The 19,331-nt window shown below is 42.6% G+C and overlaps 1 protein-coding gene across 1 annotated transcript; it reads right to left on the bottom strand.

The window, feature by feature from the left end:
* Positions 1–652: 652 nt before the first annotated feature.
* Positions 653–18,692, bottom strand: ATP6V1B2 (ATPase H+ transporting V1 subunit B2). Its single transcript, XM_065397649.1, has 14 exons — positions 18,557–18,692; positions 12,164–12,219; positions 11,133–11,231; positions 10,297–10,390; positions 10,092–10,169; positions 8,964–9,103; positions 8,438–8,539; positions 7,335–7,432; positions 6,706–6,829; positions 5,798–5,948; positions 4,320–4,402; positions 3,453–3,557; positions 2,643–2,772; positions 653–2,520 (listed from the first exon to the last, which is right to left on the bottom strand). Exons 1-14 carry the CDS (start codon positions 18,690–18,692, stop codon positions 2,378–2,380), a joined length of 1,539 nt encoding a protein of 512 aa, XP_065253721.1. The 3' UTR covers positions 653–2,377.
* Between the last annotated feature and the right edge of the window lie 639 nt (positions 18,693–19,331).

The raw sequence follows: 19,331 nt of genomic DNA, 5'->3' as shown, positions 1-19,331 counted from the left end.
ATGGTAACTGAAGCTAATTCATTGACCGTATATTATTCCCCTTTGAAGAAATGGCAGCAGAAGAGATTTGGCCTTGGCTGCATAGGAAGATCCAGGAATAGAACCAGGGTCTGCCTAGTCCCATTACTCTCCCCCTTACCATAAAACCAACCTCACATTCTAAGCTTCCAGTGTATTTCAGAAACTGGAAGATGGGCTCATGGCTATATATGAGAGCACTGAGCCACTACAGCTAATACTGGGGACAGTTAGTCTTAAGTCTACACCTTAGACATGGTAATTGTTTAAGTTTCCATGTCCACTGTTACATGTTTGTAGAATTAAAGATTTAATCCAGGGATAAGTGTCCTCTAGGTGCAGAGCTATTTTTTGCCAATGCCTATTTATGCACCAGTACCACCCCCATAACGGTAGCTGGGAAACGAAGCAGATGTGTGCAGGATCATGTCGCATGTAAAATCTGCCTGCAAGTGTGAGGAAGATTTGCTACAATTTTAACCAGTAGGTCTCAAGTTTTGTAGTTTAGCGTAGCGGATGTGTGTGTAAAATGGTTTCACTGGAATTGGGAGATATTCCTGCTGTCTATTCCAAATGACTTCACATGCCTCAGGAAAGCCTAAGGAAAGCATCTTTTCACTATAGAGCCACAGACTTGATTTCTTCAACATTTATTTTTCATATTTAACTTATTCAGGTATCACATTTTCTACATTAAAATATTCTCATGCTAACACCTTCCCATTCCCCCCTCCCCAAGAAAAATAGAATTGATACAGCTTTAAGATGGAATGCACTAAAGAAACTGCTATTGCACCCGAGTTACAGAGACCAAACAACAGAAAGTTAGACCTGCACAGGACAGAGCTGCAGGGCAACATCAGGGACAAGCTGAAGTCAGGGTATTCGGCACAGTTTAAACCATGTTACACCTCTGAGTTTAACACTTGTCTAGGCAGGTACTAACATGGTTTGCAACTCATGCATGGATAGACAAAATAACTTGAACTGACCAGATTAGGCTGGAAATGGAAAGCAAATAAGGAACTCTAAAACCCTCTCTGCAGTGGGCTTTGAACCTGATTTAAACTAATTCCAAGCATGGAGATACTGGCTGGGTTAGGAGTGTTTTGGAAACACTTAACTGTTTGGCCGGATCTAAACTGGCTAGCCAAATCCATGTTTGGAAGGGTGATTAAACCAAAGTTAAAACATGGTTTAAGGCCCAATGTCATCCAGAGAATGATTTAACACAGAATTCAAAATATCCTTTCACACGTGCCAACAAGAGTTGCCTTCTGCCCCTCTGCATCATTTAGTACAAGACTTCTAAATTACAAAATTAACTGGAGCCCACCACAACACTACCAATACAATTGTATCTGGAGGACCTGGTATAAGGTTGTCTCCTATAATGGGATAACAGTTCAGTTTTGTACTGAGAGTTTGAAGCTTTGGACAGTCTACAGTGTTATACTATCAGGCGTTTGCATGATTTGGGACAGCGCTGGGCTTTAGCCCCTTTTCACATTTGTGACTTCTATATTTCAGGGAGTGGAATGGTTGGAGTAAGTTTCCTGCTTCTCCACCTTTTCCAAGGGGGCAGTTCAACAGGTTGATTGACTCCCTAGCCCAAGATAAGGACAAAACCTATGATCCTCATATAGAGACCTACTGCTTTGGATCTCTGAAGAGGTAGGAATCTTGCTGTGCTACTTGGAAAGCATTATTTGTGCAAATGTTGCAACTTCATATATGCGTAACTCTGGGGACAGCAGCAAAATGATCAAGGATCCCGCAGCTCTAATTAAAGCCAACAGTGAATTGTGTTCTGGTATCAGATGTACACTGCCATGTAGCCAACTTTCCTCTTGCTAGTCTGTTCATCCATCACAATAGCAGGTCAGCACAGAGTGCCATCTGTTCTAGGCAACAGCACAGCAGCAGCACATGATCAGGCTGAATGCAGATGCTCTGGGCAAGAGGGGGGCTACCACTTGCTCCTTGGCTCCCCCTAAATAACTAGTTATATTTGTTCCTGGTTTAGAGACCAAGTGCAGCTTCTGGTAATCCCTCTCCTGAGATGATTTAAAGGAAGTCAGTCTAGAAGACATAATTATAGTAACTGCAGTTACATACATCTACAAAGATAGGTGACTTTGAAGCTTCTTCCCCTCAGGAAATTTTACCAAAACCACTGAAGATCCAGGATTTGGAAAGAGATATTTTAAATTCTTATCAGCTTAACACATCAGGAACACTGGCACAACATGTCACTTATTCTTGGTTTTAATTACAGGAGTGACAAGTAAACACCAACACATGAAAAAGGAAAATAAACAGCCTTTCACAGAGTACAGAGCTAGAGATGAAGCCGTGGCTAGTGCTTTGCAGTGGAGTCTCGAGGGTAGAACTCTGCCAGGGTGCTCTGAGGAATTCTCTTTAGCATCTCTTTGGGGAAGATTCGCAGAAGCTGCCAGCCAATGTCCAGGGTCTCGTAAACAGTGCGATTTTCATAAGGACCTGAAGAGGTAAGAGACTAAATTATGGGAACAGCTCAGAGGTCAGTGTCAAAGACAAGACCTGGTCACTCCATGGTTTGAGTGCCTTGCAGAGTATGTCCCATATACTTTAGACATACTTACCCTGAGCTATGAAGTTCCTTTCAAACTTCTGCAGAAACTCCAGATAAAGAAGATCATCTGAGCTAAGAGCTTCCTCACCAACTACAGCCTTCATAGCTTGCACATCCTTTCCAATAGCATAGCAGGCATACTAGAAGGGAGGGGAAAACAGGGGAGAAAGCAAGATCATGAGGCGTTTGACCTATGTTACAAGGAGTGACGTACAGAACCAACAGTGTACTGGGTGGATAGGACGACAGAATTTGCGGCTTTTATTCCAGAGTCTTTATGATTTTAAAGAGAGCTGAGGGATGGGGGAGCAAGAAACAGCATGACATGGCTCAGACAGGACAGTGTTGGGTGCAGTGTCAGAACCTGGTATTAGAGTAAGTTACTTAAGGAACAAAAACTTAAGTTGACTAACTGTATATGCAGCATCTGCTGGATAATATGACACTGCACAAAATACATCAACAGGGTGGTTGGTGTGGAAAGATAAAGCAGCATTTGGCACAATGAGCCTGGAAAGAACTCCACAGACTATTTATTGGTACATTAAGAGCCTACATATTGTTTGTGCACAAAGCCCAGTAACTGAAAAGGGCTTGTAGCAGCAGACCAAATGGGAGGAGTGGGTCACTTATAGAACAGATTTGTACAAAGGCTCTTATCGGTGGACTACAGCAGAATCTCAGCTTTAAGGTATCAGAGTGAAGCGGCTTCAGATTTGAAAGTGCTAGCCAGTCTGATCCTTTTCAGGGTGCTTGACGGACGCAGCAAAGGTGTATGTACAGCTCAATACAGATTCCACATAAGAAAGGTAATGCATACCAGCTGGTTGGACACATCTGAATGGTCCTTCCTGGTCATACCCTCTCCAATAGCAGACTTCATCAGTCGAGACAAGGAGGGTAACACGTTAATAGGTGGGTAAATCTTTGGGAGGAGAAAAGAAAGTTAATGGATAGCACTGAAAAAAAACATGTGGAAGCTCAACATTATTGGTTAGTTACATGAAAGTTTTCTTCCTACATGTACCCTACAATCTGTTCATAGTATAGAGACTTGAGAGAAAGTTAGTGGCATTCACACTACTGTTCAAAAAGCCAGTAGCTTGGTATCTGCTGCTTCTAGCACTTCAATGTATTCAGTGTTGTTAGTCTGCATGTACCAGCACCAAAAATTCATAAATATGGTTTCTGCAACTTTGTATTAATTTAGATACAAACAGCTTCCTAAGAGCTAGCTCATGAAGATAAAAGTTCTCCTGAGAATGGAAAGAAATAGCACAACCTGGAAAGTCTGAGAAGTGGTCATTTTGGACTGGCCCTCAAGTTCAGGAGGGGATTTGTAAGGAAGGGATTTGTAAACCTACAAAGAGGATCTTTGTAATCTGTTATCTTGCTAAGTTTACTTTGCAATGAAGTCAGAGTGGACAGCTTACACATGGCAAGTAATTCAGACACCCAGTTCTATTAAACAGGCAATTGCTTTTAGACCTACAGTCTTCAATCTATGGCATCTTCTCCCCCAGGGCTGCCTACTTCTAAAGAGGAGGACCTGCAACCTCAACCAGACCAGTATTATAAAAGTCCTTCCTCTAATATCTTTTGTCAGAAGAAACAGCCAATAGAAGAACGCAGACTAAAACTAACTAAGAACTTTGCATGTAAGATTGCTCAGAGGTGTGGTACCTACCTGTCTGTTGTGCAGCTGCCTATCCACGTAGATCTGCCCCTCAGTAATGTATCCAGTCAAGTCAGGGATGGGATGAGTAATATCTGCAAGAGGAAGTGGTTTTATGTTAAGTTTTCAGACCCCGCTTTTTATATTAATTCCAGCCAAAGCCACTCTGATGTGTCAGCTTTATAAAAGCTGTCTGAACAGCATATTTTACTTTAAATACCATAATAATCTAATGTAATTAGTATGCCATTTAAAATGCCTTGAAGCTAATTCAAATACTGCACATAAGAAAGCAGAGGATGACAAAACAGTCTCAACTAGGTAGAAATACATCCACTAAGAAAAAGGGACCAAAGGACTTGATAAAAGCCACCAATAGGCTTGTTAAACCAATGTAAGGGGCATTCTAAAATCCTAGGCAGCACTGCCATTACTAGAAACAATGCAATGCATTATTACAGAGACAGTCTGTTCTGCACGTCATCTTGAAATTGCTAGTTACCCAATTGCCGGACACATGCAGTTGCTTTACCATGCAAAAGATTGAAAGGGAAAGTCATCTCACCTTTGTGCCTCACTGCCCATTTGATAGGTGGTATGATACTTCATACACCTCAAGAGTGAGGAGAACTAAAGTATTTTGTATGCGAGATGCTATTGTGCATATTTTTCCCCCCAAAACTCTGAGGTGACCCAATGCTCTTAATACATTATCTCTCCAACTGGTTCTCGAGAATGCTGAAATTAGAGTACTTCTAACTCTTTGAAATACATCTCTTGAGCCAGATGGGATTTGGACTGACCATATAAGAGCACTAGAAACAAAGTGGATGAAGTAATACCTTGTACTGGACCAACTTCTGTTGGTGAAAGACAAGCTTTTGAGCTTACACAGAGCTCTTCGGGATATTGCCTCACACCTTGTCTAATATCCTGAGACCAACACAGCTACAATACTGCACACACAGATGAGCACCTCAGCTGTATGACAGATCTGATTCCTTTGAGATGTTATATGTTGCACAATAGGATAGACACGTTTTTACTGTTAAGGTACAGCTTCTCTTCTTGGCCAACACTGAGGTTGCAGATCTTTATCCAAAGTCTAAAGGAGCTCCAGTACCCAATAAGGGGAAGGAACTTAATGATTGTGGAATCTCAGGCATTGGAGATTAAGAGCAGGTTGGACAGACTTGTCATGGATGGTCTAGATAATGCTTGGTCCTGCCTTGAGTGCAGGGGACTGGACTAGAAGACCTCTTGAGGTCCCTTCCAGTCCTATGATTCTATGATTAAAACTAGCAACTCCAGCCTCCTGACTGGTATGAATCAGGCATCATGTGATTATCCTCAATCAATACCCTCCCATGGAATGCACACAGCAATAGCGCTAAAACATCCAAGAACTACATGACACAAGTAAGTGATGTTACATGCCCATATGTGAAAAGCAGATCTATTCCCAGAGAAAAGCAATGGCCAGGACTCACCATCATTGGGCATAGTAAGAATAGGAATCTGAGTAATGGAGCCATTCCTGCCTTCCACGCGTCCAGCTCGCTCATATATAGTGGCCAAGTCAGTGTACATGTAACCAGGGAAGCCACGTCGGCCAGGCACTTCCTCTCTAGCTGCTGAAACCTGCAGGCAATTCAGGCAAAGTTACTCAAAGCTCATCACTGAGAGTTCAGGCACAACCACCACAAAGTCCGCCACTGCATCCAATAAAGTTTTATTAATAATTAACAGGACCTGCCACATGGTGGTGCCAAAATACAGCTATTCAAATCCTCTACAAGAGAGCACCCACAAGCCAGGCATGAAGATCATTCCCTGTGTAAAACAGAGATCCTGTAATGCTGATCAGAAATTGACTGCAAGGTTAACAAGGAACTACTGAATCAGTCTCCACTACAAATGAATTATATATCCAGGCAGACAAGCCAATTTTGCAATGCTTTATGACACAGTTCTGGCTAGTTTCAGAAGCCTGAGAAATGCAGAAGTAGCTTAACCTTGCATGCAAACATCAGTAATTTTTATACGTTTTCCCACTAGAGCTATAAGCAACTGGATAAATTCGTTTTGAAACGGGAGATTCCTGTGCACTGTTATTTCTGACCGAGCCCACGTTACAGGTGTCTGGTTTAACATGGAATGTGGAAAGTCAGCGGTATGTACTGTCCATCCCCGGATCTAGACTAACTTGTTAGGAAAAACTTAAAACCTGACAGACTAGCTTTTTTAAAATGAATTATGTATCCTTCTCAAAAAGGACTGAAGAACAGCTAGATGTTTGCTGAATAAATTACTCATTTTATGCTCCCAGTAGATCTCAGCCCTATTTGGAGGATGCCTAACAGGCAGACACATTTATCTGCTAAACAGGAACAAGTACCTCTCGTAGAGCTTCAGCATAGGAGCTCATATCCGTCAGAATGACCAGTACGTGCTTCTCACACTGATAGGCCAAGAACTCAGCAGTGGTTAGAGCGAGTCGAGGGGTGATAATACGCTCAATGCTGAAAGGACAGAATGGCATGTTCAACACTACCCAATACTTTGGGGTTACAACTGCATACACTGAACAGCACAACTCAAAAGTAAGAGAGGAAACAGGTTAGGAGCCCTGTGAAACCTCAATATACTAATTGGAATGCACATAATTAGTGTCCAGGTCTATAGTATCTCAGAGCCTACTGTCACTAACACAAGATATTTGACAAGCCAGTAATGTGGCTTCTTTTAAGGACAATGGAACAGGTATCTCGGAGGGTTGTGGAAGCTCCTTCACTGGAGGCTTTCAAAAGAAGGCTGGATAGGCATCTGTCTTGGATAGTTTAGACAACAATCCTGCATCTTGGCAGGAGGTTAGACTAGATGACCATTATGTTCCCTTCTAACCCTATGATTCTAAGGTTCTCAAAACCAATTTCCAGCAGCTTTTGGACACCATAGTGACATGTTTTCCAGTGCACCAGTTCTCCACATTTCTGGTTGGGAAAACCAGCCATTTTACCTACTTACGTTGGATCATTGGCCAAGTTCAAGAACAGACACACGTTGTCCATGGAGCCATTTTCCTCAAAGTCAGATTTGAAGAACCGAGCCGTTTCCATGTTCACCTAAACCACAATATCAAGTAGTCATTTGCAAACAGGGAGACTGTTTTAAATAACTTACTTTATATAATCGGAATTTAAAGATTGGTTCAGAGCTGGTGCAAGCCTTTAGTATCTATACTACCAGCCCATCCTTTCAGTCAACCTGTGACTAAGAATAATGTTGGACAGTCTATCCATAGTGCAATATATTGTCATAAATGAATCAGCGCTCAGGACCAAATGTGGCAGGAGGGGTAGAGATGAAATCTCTTGCCTTACTCTCATGACCAACCCAGTCAGGTGAAGACAATTGTCAACCGAGAGGGAAGAACATGCAACAATCCTCTGACAGTCAGATGTCCTGCACAACTCCAGAGAGATCTAGCTTGGATGCATGTGCATTGTCATCCTACCATTCAAGTAACTGTGATATTGCTCTTTAGTAAGCACTGTCCCAAGAAGAATTTGGAGTGAGACCAAAATGATGACGACAATTCTGCCAACACCTAATCTGAGAATGTGACAATGCAATGACACTACAAAACAGATGCATAATATGTTAAGAAACAGAGTGTTTAGATTTCTCAGTGGGATGGCTTGCTACTGACAGCAACAGAATATCCTGATACATTAAAGTTTCCCCTTCAATTGTGGTAGGGGTTACAATCTGAGCAATTTACACAGTTAACTAAGTTTTTAAAAAGGCAGTGCTTAGGATCATTTAAAATGTTCTCTTGTGTTCCAATTACAATGGAATCACCTATTCTTACAGATACCATTCTACCCCATGAAGCATTCTCCCATCAGACTTTGACAGGTAGACTTTTATCAGCCTGGATAATAGTATTGCTTTTACAACAGCATAGTACAGACTGACCTAAAATGTGACGAGTACCTCTAAAAAATTATTATGTTCTCATAATTCCAGTGAAATAGCAAACTGGATTGATTGATCAATCTTATTCAGTTCTGAAAGTATTGGAAAGAAACCACTTTTATGATGTACCCAAGCATAATGGTACTTACACCCATAGCAGCAAACACAATGGCGAAGTTCTCTTCACTGTAGTCCATCACATCTTTGGATTTCTTCACTAAGCCAGCCTGGCGACATATCTGAGCCGCAATCTTAGAGGAATGCAGAAGGAGCTGCATAAGTCTACTGTAGTAAATTGCACATTTGTTTATCTACTGTACAGACTAACTCAGGGAATAAATCACTTTTTGACATGGATAAATACAAATGGTCTCCCAGAACTTTGCTCTGAGGCCAAAAGCAAGAGAAAACGGACAGCAGAAAACTGGTGCTAGAATAGGAAGATTATGTAGTATCTGGCCAATCATTTGAGAAGCAGCATCTTGAGAGATCAGGACTTACTCTGTTTTAAAGCTTTGTGTTAATTTGTGCATATTTTACACACAAATATTCTTAGCATCTCCCCACTTGTAACATCACATATCTCATTTATTTTAAGTTCTTTGCACTGCAGAACTGAATGTTTCCAGCAGCTAGTTTTTCCCAAGGCTTTCAGAGCTCCATTAAAGCACCCACCTCATTATGGGGCAAACCAGCAGCAGAGAATATGGGAATTTTCTGTCCTCTGGCAATGCTGTTCATGCCATCTATTGCAGAAATGCCAGTCTGAATCATCTCTTCTGGGTAGATTCGACACTGAGGATTGATTGGTTGACCTATTGTATTTTCACAGAGAAGCCGCCACATTATTTATCTAACTTTAACAATGCATAGATTAATAAAGGTTTCAAGGCAAGGTTTCAAAATAAGGCTACAAAAATGCACCGCATTTAGAACCACAAACATTTTAGCTCACCAGACACTTTTGGTTCTAGTTTGACATTAGTCCATTGACTTTTTTTTATTGGTCATGAGATCATTTATCAGTTTGGCATTTTATATGCATGCAGACAAAAAGGATAGGATACTGTCATCCTACTCCTTGGAGGGAAATTAACACCCTCTTATCTTTGGGGGAACGTTACCACAAGCCTATTATAGTTAGCACTATTAAGCCACTTTAACCAAAGCACTCTCCCTAATTAAGAACTGCCATGCATTACTGTAGGAAAAAAACAGACCACTTGCCCTGTGGGCCCATCTTAACAGTTTATGAACAACTTCCTGATGAGTTACTGGGCACTCAGTACTTTGTACGCCTTCTGCATGATTTTAGGGCTATTGTTTCATTTGCAGAGGCCTCTGAAAAGTGGCTTGTCACTGCATTTTGTGTAGAGTACATAACGGAATTCAAGTCAAAAGTCAGCCTCTTGCTTCCTGCCAGAAATGGGTACCATGAATAGTTTTTGAACCAGAGGTTCAAACTGAAAGGAAGCTTACTCATTTTATATCTGTGCAGCTTCAGAGCACCCCTGATCTTCTCTCTGCTTCAGCCAATCGACAGATTAACTGAATTGTCTCAAACCTTCTGGTTTGGGAGAGGATGCATAGAGGCCATCTCTGTCATCCCACTTTCCTCTGTTTCTCTGGCGTCACTAGTGATTTACTCAGTAAAGTTCTAAATACTCTTCAGCAAGCCACTGTTTTCATTTATGCTGCCAATTAGCATTCATATGTTCAGTTACAAGCCTGTCACTAAGATTACTCAAAAGCAGAAAGCAAGATTCATGCTACCAGAAACCAAAACAGGTTAAAAAAACATACCCATAATGTCCAGGTAATCTTCAGCCAAGACAATGGGACCTCTGTCAATAGGTTTTCCTGATCCATTAAATACACGACCTGCAAAAACAGTAACAAGATTATGATTATATGAACAGGACAGTAGTTACCTAGTTGTTTTCCCATCTGCAGTAGTATTACATGAAAATAAATTTGTTCAATCCAAAGAGCACGATCTAGTGCATACCAAGCATATCCTCAGATACTGGGGTTCGGAGAATATCCCCAGTAAATTCACAAGATGTTTTCTTAGCGTCAATACCCGAAGTTCCCTCAAATACCTGCAATATATCAGAAGAGACACCAGGTGAAATGGATAAATGTTCCTTTAGTATAGGTAGATAAAGACATTGTGCAAAGAGTTATAACAGATGGGATGGAAATATACAGGGTCAGTGATTCTCTAACACAACAAGCAATGGATTAACCAACAAGCAGCAAAAGCAAGGTAGACCTGTGTAATAAAGGAATTTCCAAGACCATTTAGAAACTGTTCATTTGTACAGATATGTACAGAAAGCAGCATTGTATAAAAATATATTTTACACATGACCTGTAAAAAGAAGTTGCCAAGAATGCCAGTGGCTATCAGGGATCACTTCTTTAAAATTTAAGATCATTTTCTTCTGCCTACACAGTAAAGCTCTTCAGCTAAGTAGGATTACAGTGGTAACTATTAACAGCTGTTTTGAGAACTACACAGAGCTGTGTCTCAAATACACTGAAGCTTTACAATGCATCTACATTGTGGTGGTACATGTTGCATGGAGAAGATGGAGTATGACTCTTGCCTTATGTCTACAAGACCCTATTGTGATTAGACGTTTACTTAATTTTTAAACAAAAGCAAAAACTGAATGTTACTCAGGTCCACCCACTAATTATTTCCACGTGTTTTTTGCATTTATAGTAAGTTTTGACTCAAGAAAGTTACAAAGACTTTAGATTTGCCATAGCCCAGACTGATGCCCACTAAGGAAAAGTCTTTACAGTGAACTAGTAAAGTTCAGTGCACTAGTTTACCTGAACTACAGCTTTAGAGCCGCTGACTTCTAAAACCTGCCCACTTCTCTTTGTGCCATCAGGAAGTGTCAAGTGGACAATCTCTGCATACCTAGGAAACTAATGCAGAAAAAAATCTGTAAGACAGTGGGAAAAAGTTAAAATCCACAAACTAGAGTTACTACATTATCCATAACAGACTTAACAGAGCTCGAGACAAAAAGCTACCATATCTTTTACGGAATTCACAGTCAAAGGGAAACACCAAGGCAATTAAGGTTTACTGACAAAAATGTAGCTATTTTTATGATGAGCTCCTTAATCTGAGTGGTAGATTTAGGAAGCTGGCGAGGAAAAAATAAAACTTGTCTAAAGACAGCCTGAAACTCTTCTCTTGAGAAGAGTCATAGTAGTCTCGAACTTATTTGAAGCCATATGCCATTAGTCAAGCACAACAGAGATCCATATTAAAGAGAAGCCAAGAACTCTAGCAAGGGAAAATTGTCTATCACAAGCAACACCAATAACCCCTGCAATCCTCCTATGAAACAGAAATACCCCTTCCCTTTTAACTCCCCCCAAATATTTGATAAGCATATGTTAAAATTGTTTCCTTTTGTTCATGTATCCAATACCATGCACCAAGTACTTTACAAGATTTGAATCATTAACATTAAATTTGAGTTTGATAAAAAAGAATATTCATTAGAGTTTAGACTGTTCAACTGTAGCATCCGTTTCCCCACTTCTCTTCAAACGCAGAAGTATGAAAAGCATTGTTGCAGACTTATAGTCCTTTCCATTTCACCCACAGGACATTCTTTCCAACTAGGGTGCCTGACAGCCTGTCCCAATGTCCTGAAGCAGTCTCTGCGGCAAGATTTGGCATTTAGTTCTGAGTGTTGAGAATATAAACAAGATCTTGTGTTTAAACTAGATCACAGGACCCAAGGAATGCAGAGCTAAAGACTCTTGTGATTTAGACACACATTTGAAGCCAGCTTTCCTGCACCATCTCCCTCAAAAGAAGATTTCATTAGAATAATTTTTACCTTAACTTGATCCAAGATTACCAGTGGACCATTAACTCCTGATACAGTTTTATATGCTGAAATATAAAAGGTGCAAGTCAGTCAATATATTAAAATCAGCATAAGCATTCTATGCTGAATAAGTAGTAGAACACCCCCTTTGCAATGTCTGGGGATCTAATCTCCTCTGAATCTGTGCGACCTTCCATATTTAGTTGAAGCTATGTGAACAGAACAGCAAGTGCCATTACGTGGTGCTGGTGATTCTGTAACCAGCATTCTTTTATTTGAGTCCCTACTTGGCCAATAACCTCAAGTGGTGTTGCAGGACGCTGTAGCATTGGAGAGGCCACTTATGACCAGAGAAAAGCCATGAGTTCAGTGATGTAAACCTACATAATATGGTCAATTTTAAACAGAAAACTATCTAGATGCCCTGTTCTTTCCATCAGATACAGTTCAATTCCCTATCTATCCTAAACTATTGTGTAATGGCACTGCATGCAGTGAAATAACTGTCATTTTAATTCATCAGAAAGGTAATCAATGTGATGCATACAAACTTTTTATCAATTGGGAAAAGTCTGTAACAGATAAATACTATACAATTAATTGCAAAATCTTAAAAAGTTACTGATAGCAACCTTTGAAGTATAGGATAAGGAAAGGGGATGGTATGATGGGATAGCCTAAATTTTGGCAATTAATTGATCTTTGATTATTAGCGGTAAATATGCCCAATGGCCTGTGATGGGATGTTAGATGGGGTGGGATCTGAGTTACTACAGATAATTCTTTCCTGGGTGCTGGCTGGTGAGTCTTGCCCACATGCTCAGGGTTTAGCTGATCACCATATTTGGGGTCGGGAAGGAATTTTCCTCCAGGGCACATTGGCAGAGGCCCTGGAGGTTTTTCGCCTTCCTCTGCAGCGTGGGGCCCGGGTCACTTGCTGGAGGATTCTCTGCACCTTGAGGTCTTTAAACCACGATTTGAGGACTTCAATAACTCAGACATAGGTTAGGGGTTTGTTACAGGAGTGTGTGGATGAGATTCTGTGCCCTGCGTTGTGCAGGAGATCAGACTAGATGATCATAATGGTCCCTTCTGACCTTAAAGTCTAGGAGTCTATAGGGGCAGTAGTAATTCACTGAGTGTTCGTCTTTTAACAGAGATCAAAGCAACAAGCAAACACTATGTGCCATTATCTCAAGACTCAATCTAATAGTCATCTTTAACAAGAGCAGTAAAGTATCCTGCTTAGTGAGGTCAAAATACACCCAAAAAATTCTGCATTACATTTAGTTTAATTTACACTCAGATGTGACCAGATGAGGAATCTCACTTGCTCAAAAGCTGCTGATCCTCAGAGCACCTACAATGCATTTGGGAAACATTTTCCAGCATACCATGCCAACTGCTGCTGGAAGGGAACCTTTCAGCACCATCTCATGAGAAGCTAAGGGACTGCACCATGAAAGATGGTGTTTCACTTTAGTCAGTAATCCAGAAATTACATAGTATTTACCACAGCTCATTTAAGGTGCACTGTCTCAAGTCTGAGTAGAACCATGCACAGATGTCTGAAGTCAATGTTTTAGACAAACAGAGTAGGTCTACACTAAAAACACTGCATCAGAGCAGCTGCACAAATGCAGCTGTAGCGCTTAAGTGACGAAACGCAGATGGGGTAGGTAATCCACTCCCCCAAGAGGCAGTAGCTATGTCATCAAGAGACGCTCTCCTGTTGACATAGCACAGCCGACAAGGGTTTAAGGTCGGTGTAACTAAGTTGCTCAGGGGTGTGGATATTTCACAGCTACTTCTGAACATTCCGGTGGGCACTAAACATTGACTCATGGGACTGTGGCATAAGATGAGCCCAACACTTTACAGGATGGGTTTTATTATTAACCTTGTAACTGGCACATCTTTTTGGTAGTAAGACATTACTATTAATGTGTAGAACATAACTTTGCACACGCTGACAATAGGAAATGACTGGTGAATCTTGATCTGTGAATACAGGAAGTGTTTGAGAGCCACAAGGCTCCTCTACCAGGGTCACAAGGGAAGACTAAGCAAGAGAGTAATCATTAATCAGTTACCACGGGGGGAAAAGGATGAGCAAGTTGAGCTATTTCTAGATTGGGAAAACAGACTAATATGACCAAGAAAAGAATGTTACCAGGAGCCATTAGTCTTAGGGAAAGATCACAAATCCCATCTGGACACAAACAGGCTACGAAGACCTGGAAATACAGCATAGGCCAGACAATGTGAGAGTTTAGTACACATTGAAAGATGTGTACCTAAATCATGTTTTCTGTATTATGTCAACAGTGTGATATTTACAGTGTTAACAAAGGTAACAAGAGTTTGCTGATGAACAAGCATAATAGTATAATCTTGAAAGCTTTTAACCTGGAGATGAAACAAATCAGATACTATACTATGTAAGCAGCTTATAGGAGCCATTCTATTACATTTGGTTGGTTATAACTGAATTTAGATAAATGTTAAAGCTAAAGAGGATGAGGAGTCTAGCTCTGTATCTTTTTTACTTACAAGGAAATGTTTCATTTGTCCCAAGTTAGACACTTTGGGTTTCTCTGAACTGAACACTTCTCACTCTTGTTATGCCAATTAGAACTATTCAGTGTTTGTACCCAATGTGAATGGCACTTTAAAAAAAAATCAGGGTGAGGGTGGAGCCAGACATTTGCAAAAACAGGAGAGAACTATATTGAGCAACATTACATTTTAACTTGTGACAGTCTTGTCAGCACTTCCTCACTGATCCAGGGTGAAGAGCTCCCTTCCTAACATTGTCCATCAGTGAGATACCACCAGAGTCATTACATTCAACAGCATCAAATCTATTGGTATCACACAAGCAGCTTGGCATGCTGACTCCAAATCCCTGTTTTCAATGATGAGGTAGGTGGGTCACAATCAAATCTCAATGTAATATTTTACATATATAAAGACCCTTCTATCTCAAAGGATTCCAAAATGTTACAAGCTATATACATACCCCACAAAAAAGCAGCCACCTATGTGGTGGAAAGCAGACAGCAAGTGCCCAGCAACAGAGGAAAGATCACTCTGGGGGGGAAAATGCTGAAAAATCCATGCTGATTGATACATGACCACGGGATCTTTATTGTCCATGCAGAGCAGACATACACTTAATTTTTAAAAGTCTTGTCCAAGAAAGACATTAAACTGCATGCAACTCTACCTTAGAAAGACAGAGCTAAGGCTACGGCTTCACTACAGGGGGGAGTCGATTTAAGATACGCAAATTCAGCTACGCGAATAGCGTAGCTGAATTCGACGTATCGCAGCCGACTTACCCCGCTGTAAGGATGGTGGCAAAATCGACCTCCGCGGCTTCCTGTCAACGGCTCTTACTCCCACCTTCGCTGGTGGAGTAAGAGCGTCGATTCGGGGATCGATTGTCGCGTCCCGATGGGACGCGATAAATCGATCCCCGAGAGGTCGATTTCTACCCGCCGATTCAGGCGGGTAGTGTAGACCTAGCCCTAGTTGACTAAGTTCAACCCCCAGGAAATAGAACAGGTGTTCCAAACCTCCATGCTCAAACCTCTAAGCCACCCCATCTGGCTGTATCTTGGGCTTCCGTGTCCTGTTCCCTTCTACTTTTGGATGAAGATGATTTTGTATGACTTTTTGGGTCCACAGTTACTGATCTGGACTTCAGACTCAATTGAAATACTCAAAAAAGCAAAGGCAAAGAGGTTACTTGTCTACATAGTCAGAAAATTCATGTTACTTAAGTATACAGGCTCTTTCACAGAGTTACTTAATCACACAACTTCAACTGATCTAAATCAAGAGTTCTAGCAAAAACACTGCTCCAATCAGTTTTGGCCTTCCTCATACCCACACTGCAGTAAAGGATTTAGAACTGTGAAATAACTGCCTAGTAGAATCACTATTTCCCCTTTTCCTCAACTTTCACAATTACAACAGTTTTAATGTACAAAATCACATCCCTCCCCCCAATTTCACCTCACACTATTTTTACAGTAATATGTCCAGTTTCTGCCAGAAAACTGATCTGTGTCATGCAGGGAAATACAAAATAGTGGATAACTAGCAACTAGATGTATCCAAAATTTGACTACTATTAGCACAAAATTAAGTCAGTAGTCATACCAATTACATTGAAGAAACTCCAGCTTCTGTATCCAGTAAAACATATAAGCTCATAGCAGTTGAGTCAGTTCTATTTATGAAGAGCTTGTCAGAACCAAAGAAAAATATTCAAGTGTTCTTACTGATTTTGAATTAAGAATGAGTCTCTAACTTAGGGCATGTCTGCACTACAAATTTAAGTGAACCTATGTTAGATCGACTTGCAGCCAACGCAGTAATTACTACATGGCTGAGGTCCATACTACCCTCCTTCTGTCAGTGGTGTGTCTCCTCACTAGGAGCACTTCCTCCAACTGAAAAGGGGCAGCATTGGGGGCTGAGAGCCAGGGTTCTCATCTCTGTTCAGCTCCCCATTGGGAGCCCAGCTGCCTCCCAGGCTTCTTGTTTCTCTGAGGCAGTGGCAGCTGTCCAGGCTTCTCACCTCCTTGAGCAGAGGGGCCAAGATGGGAGCAGACAGGCTCTAGCTGGAGCCCACCACCAGCCTAGGCTTTCTTGTCAATTTCATGGCTCCAGCATGGAGTTGTGAAATTGACAAGAAATACAGCCAACAGCCAATGTAAGTAATGCAGTGTGTACAGGGACATTGTGTCCCCCTAACTTCACCAAGATAAGCCCTACGCCTCTCACAGAGGTGGAGTTATGTCGGTGTATCAGGGTATTTACATCGTAAATATACTGTAGAGCTTGGATAAATAAGTCACTTCAAAATATAAAGAAAACTGCAGTCATGATTAGCTATTAAGTTATATAACACCTGCTCCAAACCACATTTAATACTTGTCCATATGTGTTAAAAGTCCTTTATTGTATGATACATCTTGCATATCTATGTAGTCAGTTTCACACTCCTATTAAGCTGCAGCGTAATCACATGACCTTGAAACAGATCAGGAACAGATTAGTCAACCCATAGGAAGAGCAATGTTTCACAATCCCTTATTGTCCTTTACTCAAGTAAAAATCAGGACAATTAATACTCCATAAGAATACCTACCATCACACCACTTTAAGGATACTAACTAACAGCAATATCCACCATCTGCCTGTTATAGAACCATTCCTGTTGAAATGGAAACTGGAATTTGTCAGCAGCCATATTCTGCACACAGAATGCTCCTGGTGTGGGTAACACTGCATAACCCCTACTGATGCTACTTCAAGGGGTTGTGCCCAGTAAATGTAGCCAACAACACAATCTTTTCCAATAGCCTCTATATCTTATAATTTTCATTTGTGGCTCATCCATGCCAAGAGTCCCATGTGGTAATATTACAAGGAAAAGCCATTACCTGTGCAAAGAAGCCAGATAAAGCCATCCGACTTTCCTAATTGCTTATGTGGAGTAAGTGCTCTGTCCCCAATAAGAATCTGTACAGCTTTATCACAGACAGGGGAAGTCAACTCTACTATGCTGATAAACACCCAAAAGGTGGTAATCTCAGGGGGCTGCTCCCCAAATCCAGTCCCATCCACAAGGCACACCCAACTTCTGACTCTTATTCCTACACCATGCAGACCCAGACCCTGGAACTAACAGAGCAAGTGTACTCTGCGATACAGACCTACACTGGAGCCAAGCTGGAGTATTTCCACCCAGTGGACACTCAAGCCCAAGACACTGGTCTGGGGAGAAGAGATGGGTCAGATGACAGGACAAGAGATGGCTTGGAAGCACTGGGGCCAGTGGGCACAGAGAGGGGCTACGGCAGTGAGAATGGTCTGGGTACAGGGACAGAGGAGCAGATAAGGGCACCCCAGACAAGGGGAACAGGACAGCACCAACAGGCATGGGTGTGTGTGTGTCTAATGGACAAGAAAAAGGGGGAGCTCTCTGCTCTGAAATGCAGGAACAGGGGCTCGGGCCTAACCCACCTGCCTGGGATAGAAGGGGCGTTAGCAATCAGAGCCTGGGTTTAGGGATGCAGAGGTCACGAGGAACCAGGCCCAGCCTCTTATAATCCCCCACACACACCTGGGGTGCAGCAGGGTCCCCCCCAGACCAGCCTCTCCCCCCCCCCCCGCCACACACACCCCGATCCAGCCTCTTCTCCCCCCCACCCGGGGTACGATGGGGCCCCTCCCCCCCGGCCCTGGAGTACGATAGGGCTCCCTCCACCCCGGCCCGGCCCAGCCTCACCCCCCCCCCCCCCCCGGCCCAGGCTCTGCCCCCCAGGTGCCTCTGTACGGGGAGCCGGGGCCTGGGTAGGGTCTCTGCCGCGGCCTGGGACTCACTCAGTCGGGGCTGGGAGATGTAGTCCCGGTTGGCCGCCGCCGCCTGTTCCCGTGCGGCGGCCGCGCCGCTGTTGCCCCCGGACAGCTCGGACACGGCCCCGTTCACCATCCCCCGAATCGCCCGCAGCGCCGCCATCTTGTCTCCGTCTGAGCCCCGCTGCGCCACTGCGCAGGCGCTGATATACCCTCTCCCCCTCCCGCCGCCGTGCGCGCCGCCGAGACCCGGAACTGGCGGACGGAGGGGGGGAGGGAGGCGCGCGACCGCCAGGGGCTGGGGAGCTAGCCAGGGTGCTGGAAGCGTGGGGAGAGTGGAGAGGACGGGAAACGGGGAGAAAGGAAGGAAGGAAGGAAGGAAGAAAGAAAGAAAGAAAGTTAGTTTTCAGTGGAGCTGGTTGGGGAGAAAGGGAACAAATGTATTGCATTTTTTCTTTTAAATCTCCAGAATGATGTTTTTTCCCCCCTTCTTTTTCCTAAACTTCAAAAATGTGTCTGTTTTGAACTCTGCCCATCTCCTGTTGTAAGCATCCTCAGAGGTGCGGCTGACACCACTGCCTGGCAGAGGCTCCCCCGTAGCCTCCCAGCACCTTTAGGGAATGTTCCCCGAGAGGGAAGGCTATACTGCACCTTGCTTAGTTCCACCATTGCTCCTAGTCACACACCCCTTGACCCAGCCTTGAGCAACTCTTGCGTCCGCTCAGTATTTTCTGGAAACACCTGTAGAAAATAGACTATGGTGTACAGCAGATTGCCGTGACTCCTCTTCAAGCCTTTCAAA

This window comes from Emys orbicularis, chromosome 2, assembly GCF_028017835.1.
Source record: "Emys orbicularis isolate rEmyOrb1 chromosome 2, rEmyOrb1.hap1, whole genome shotgun sequence".
Classification (NCBI taxonomy): domain Eukaryota; kingdom Metazoa; phylum Chordata; order Testudines; family Emydidae; genus Emys; species Emys orbicularis.
The sequence above is the reverse complement of the archived record's forward strand: the minus strand, read 5'-3'. Positions and strand labels throughout refer to the sequence as shown.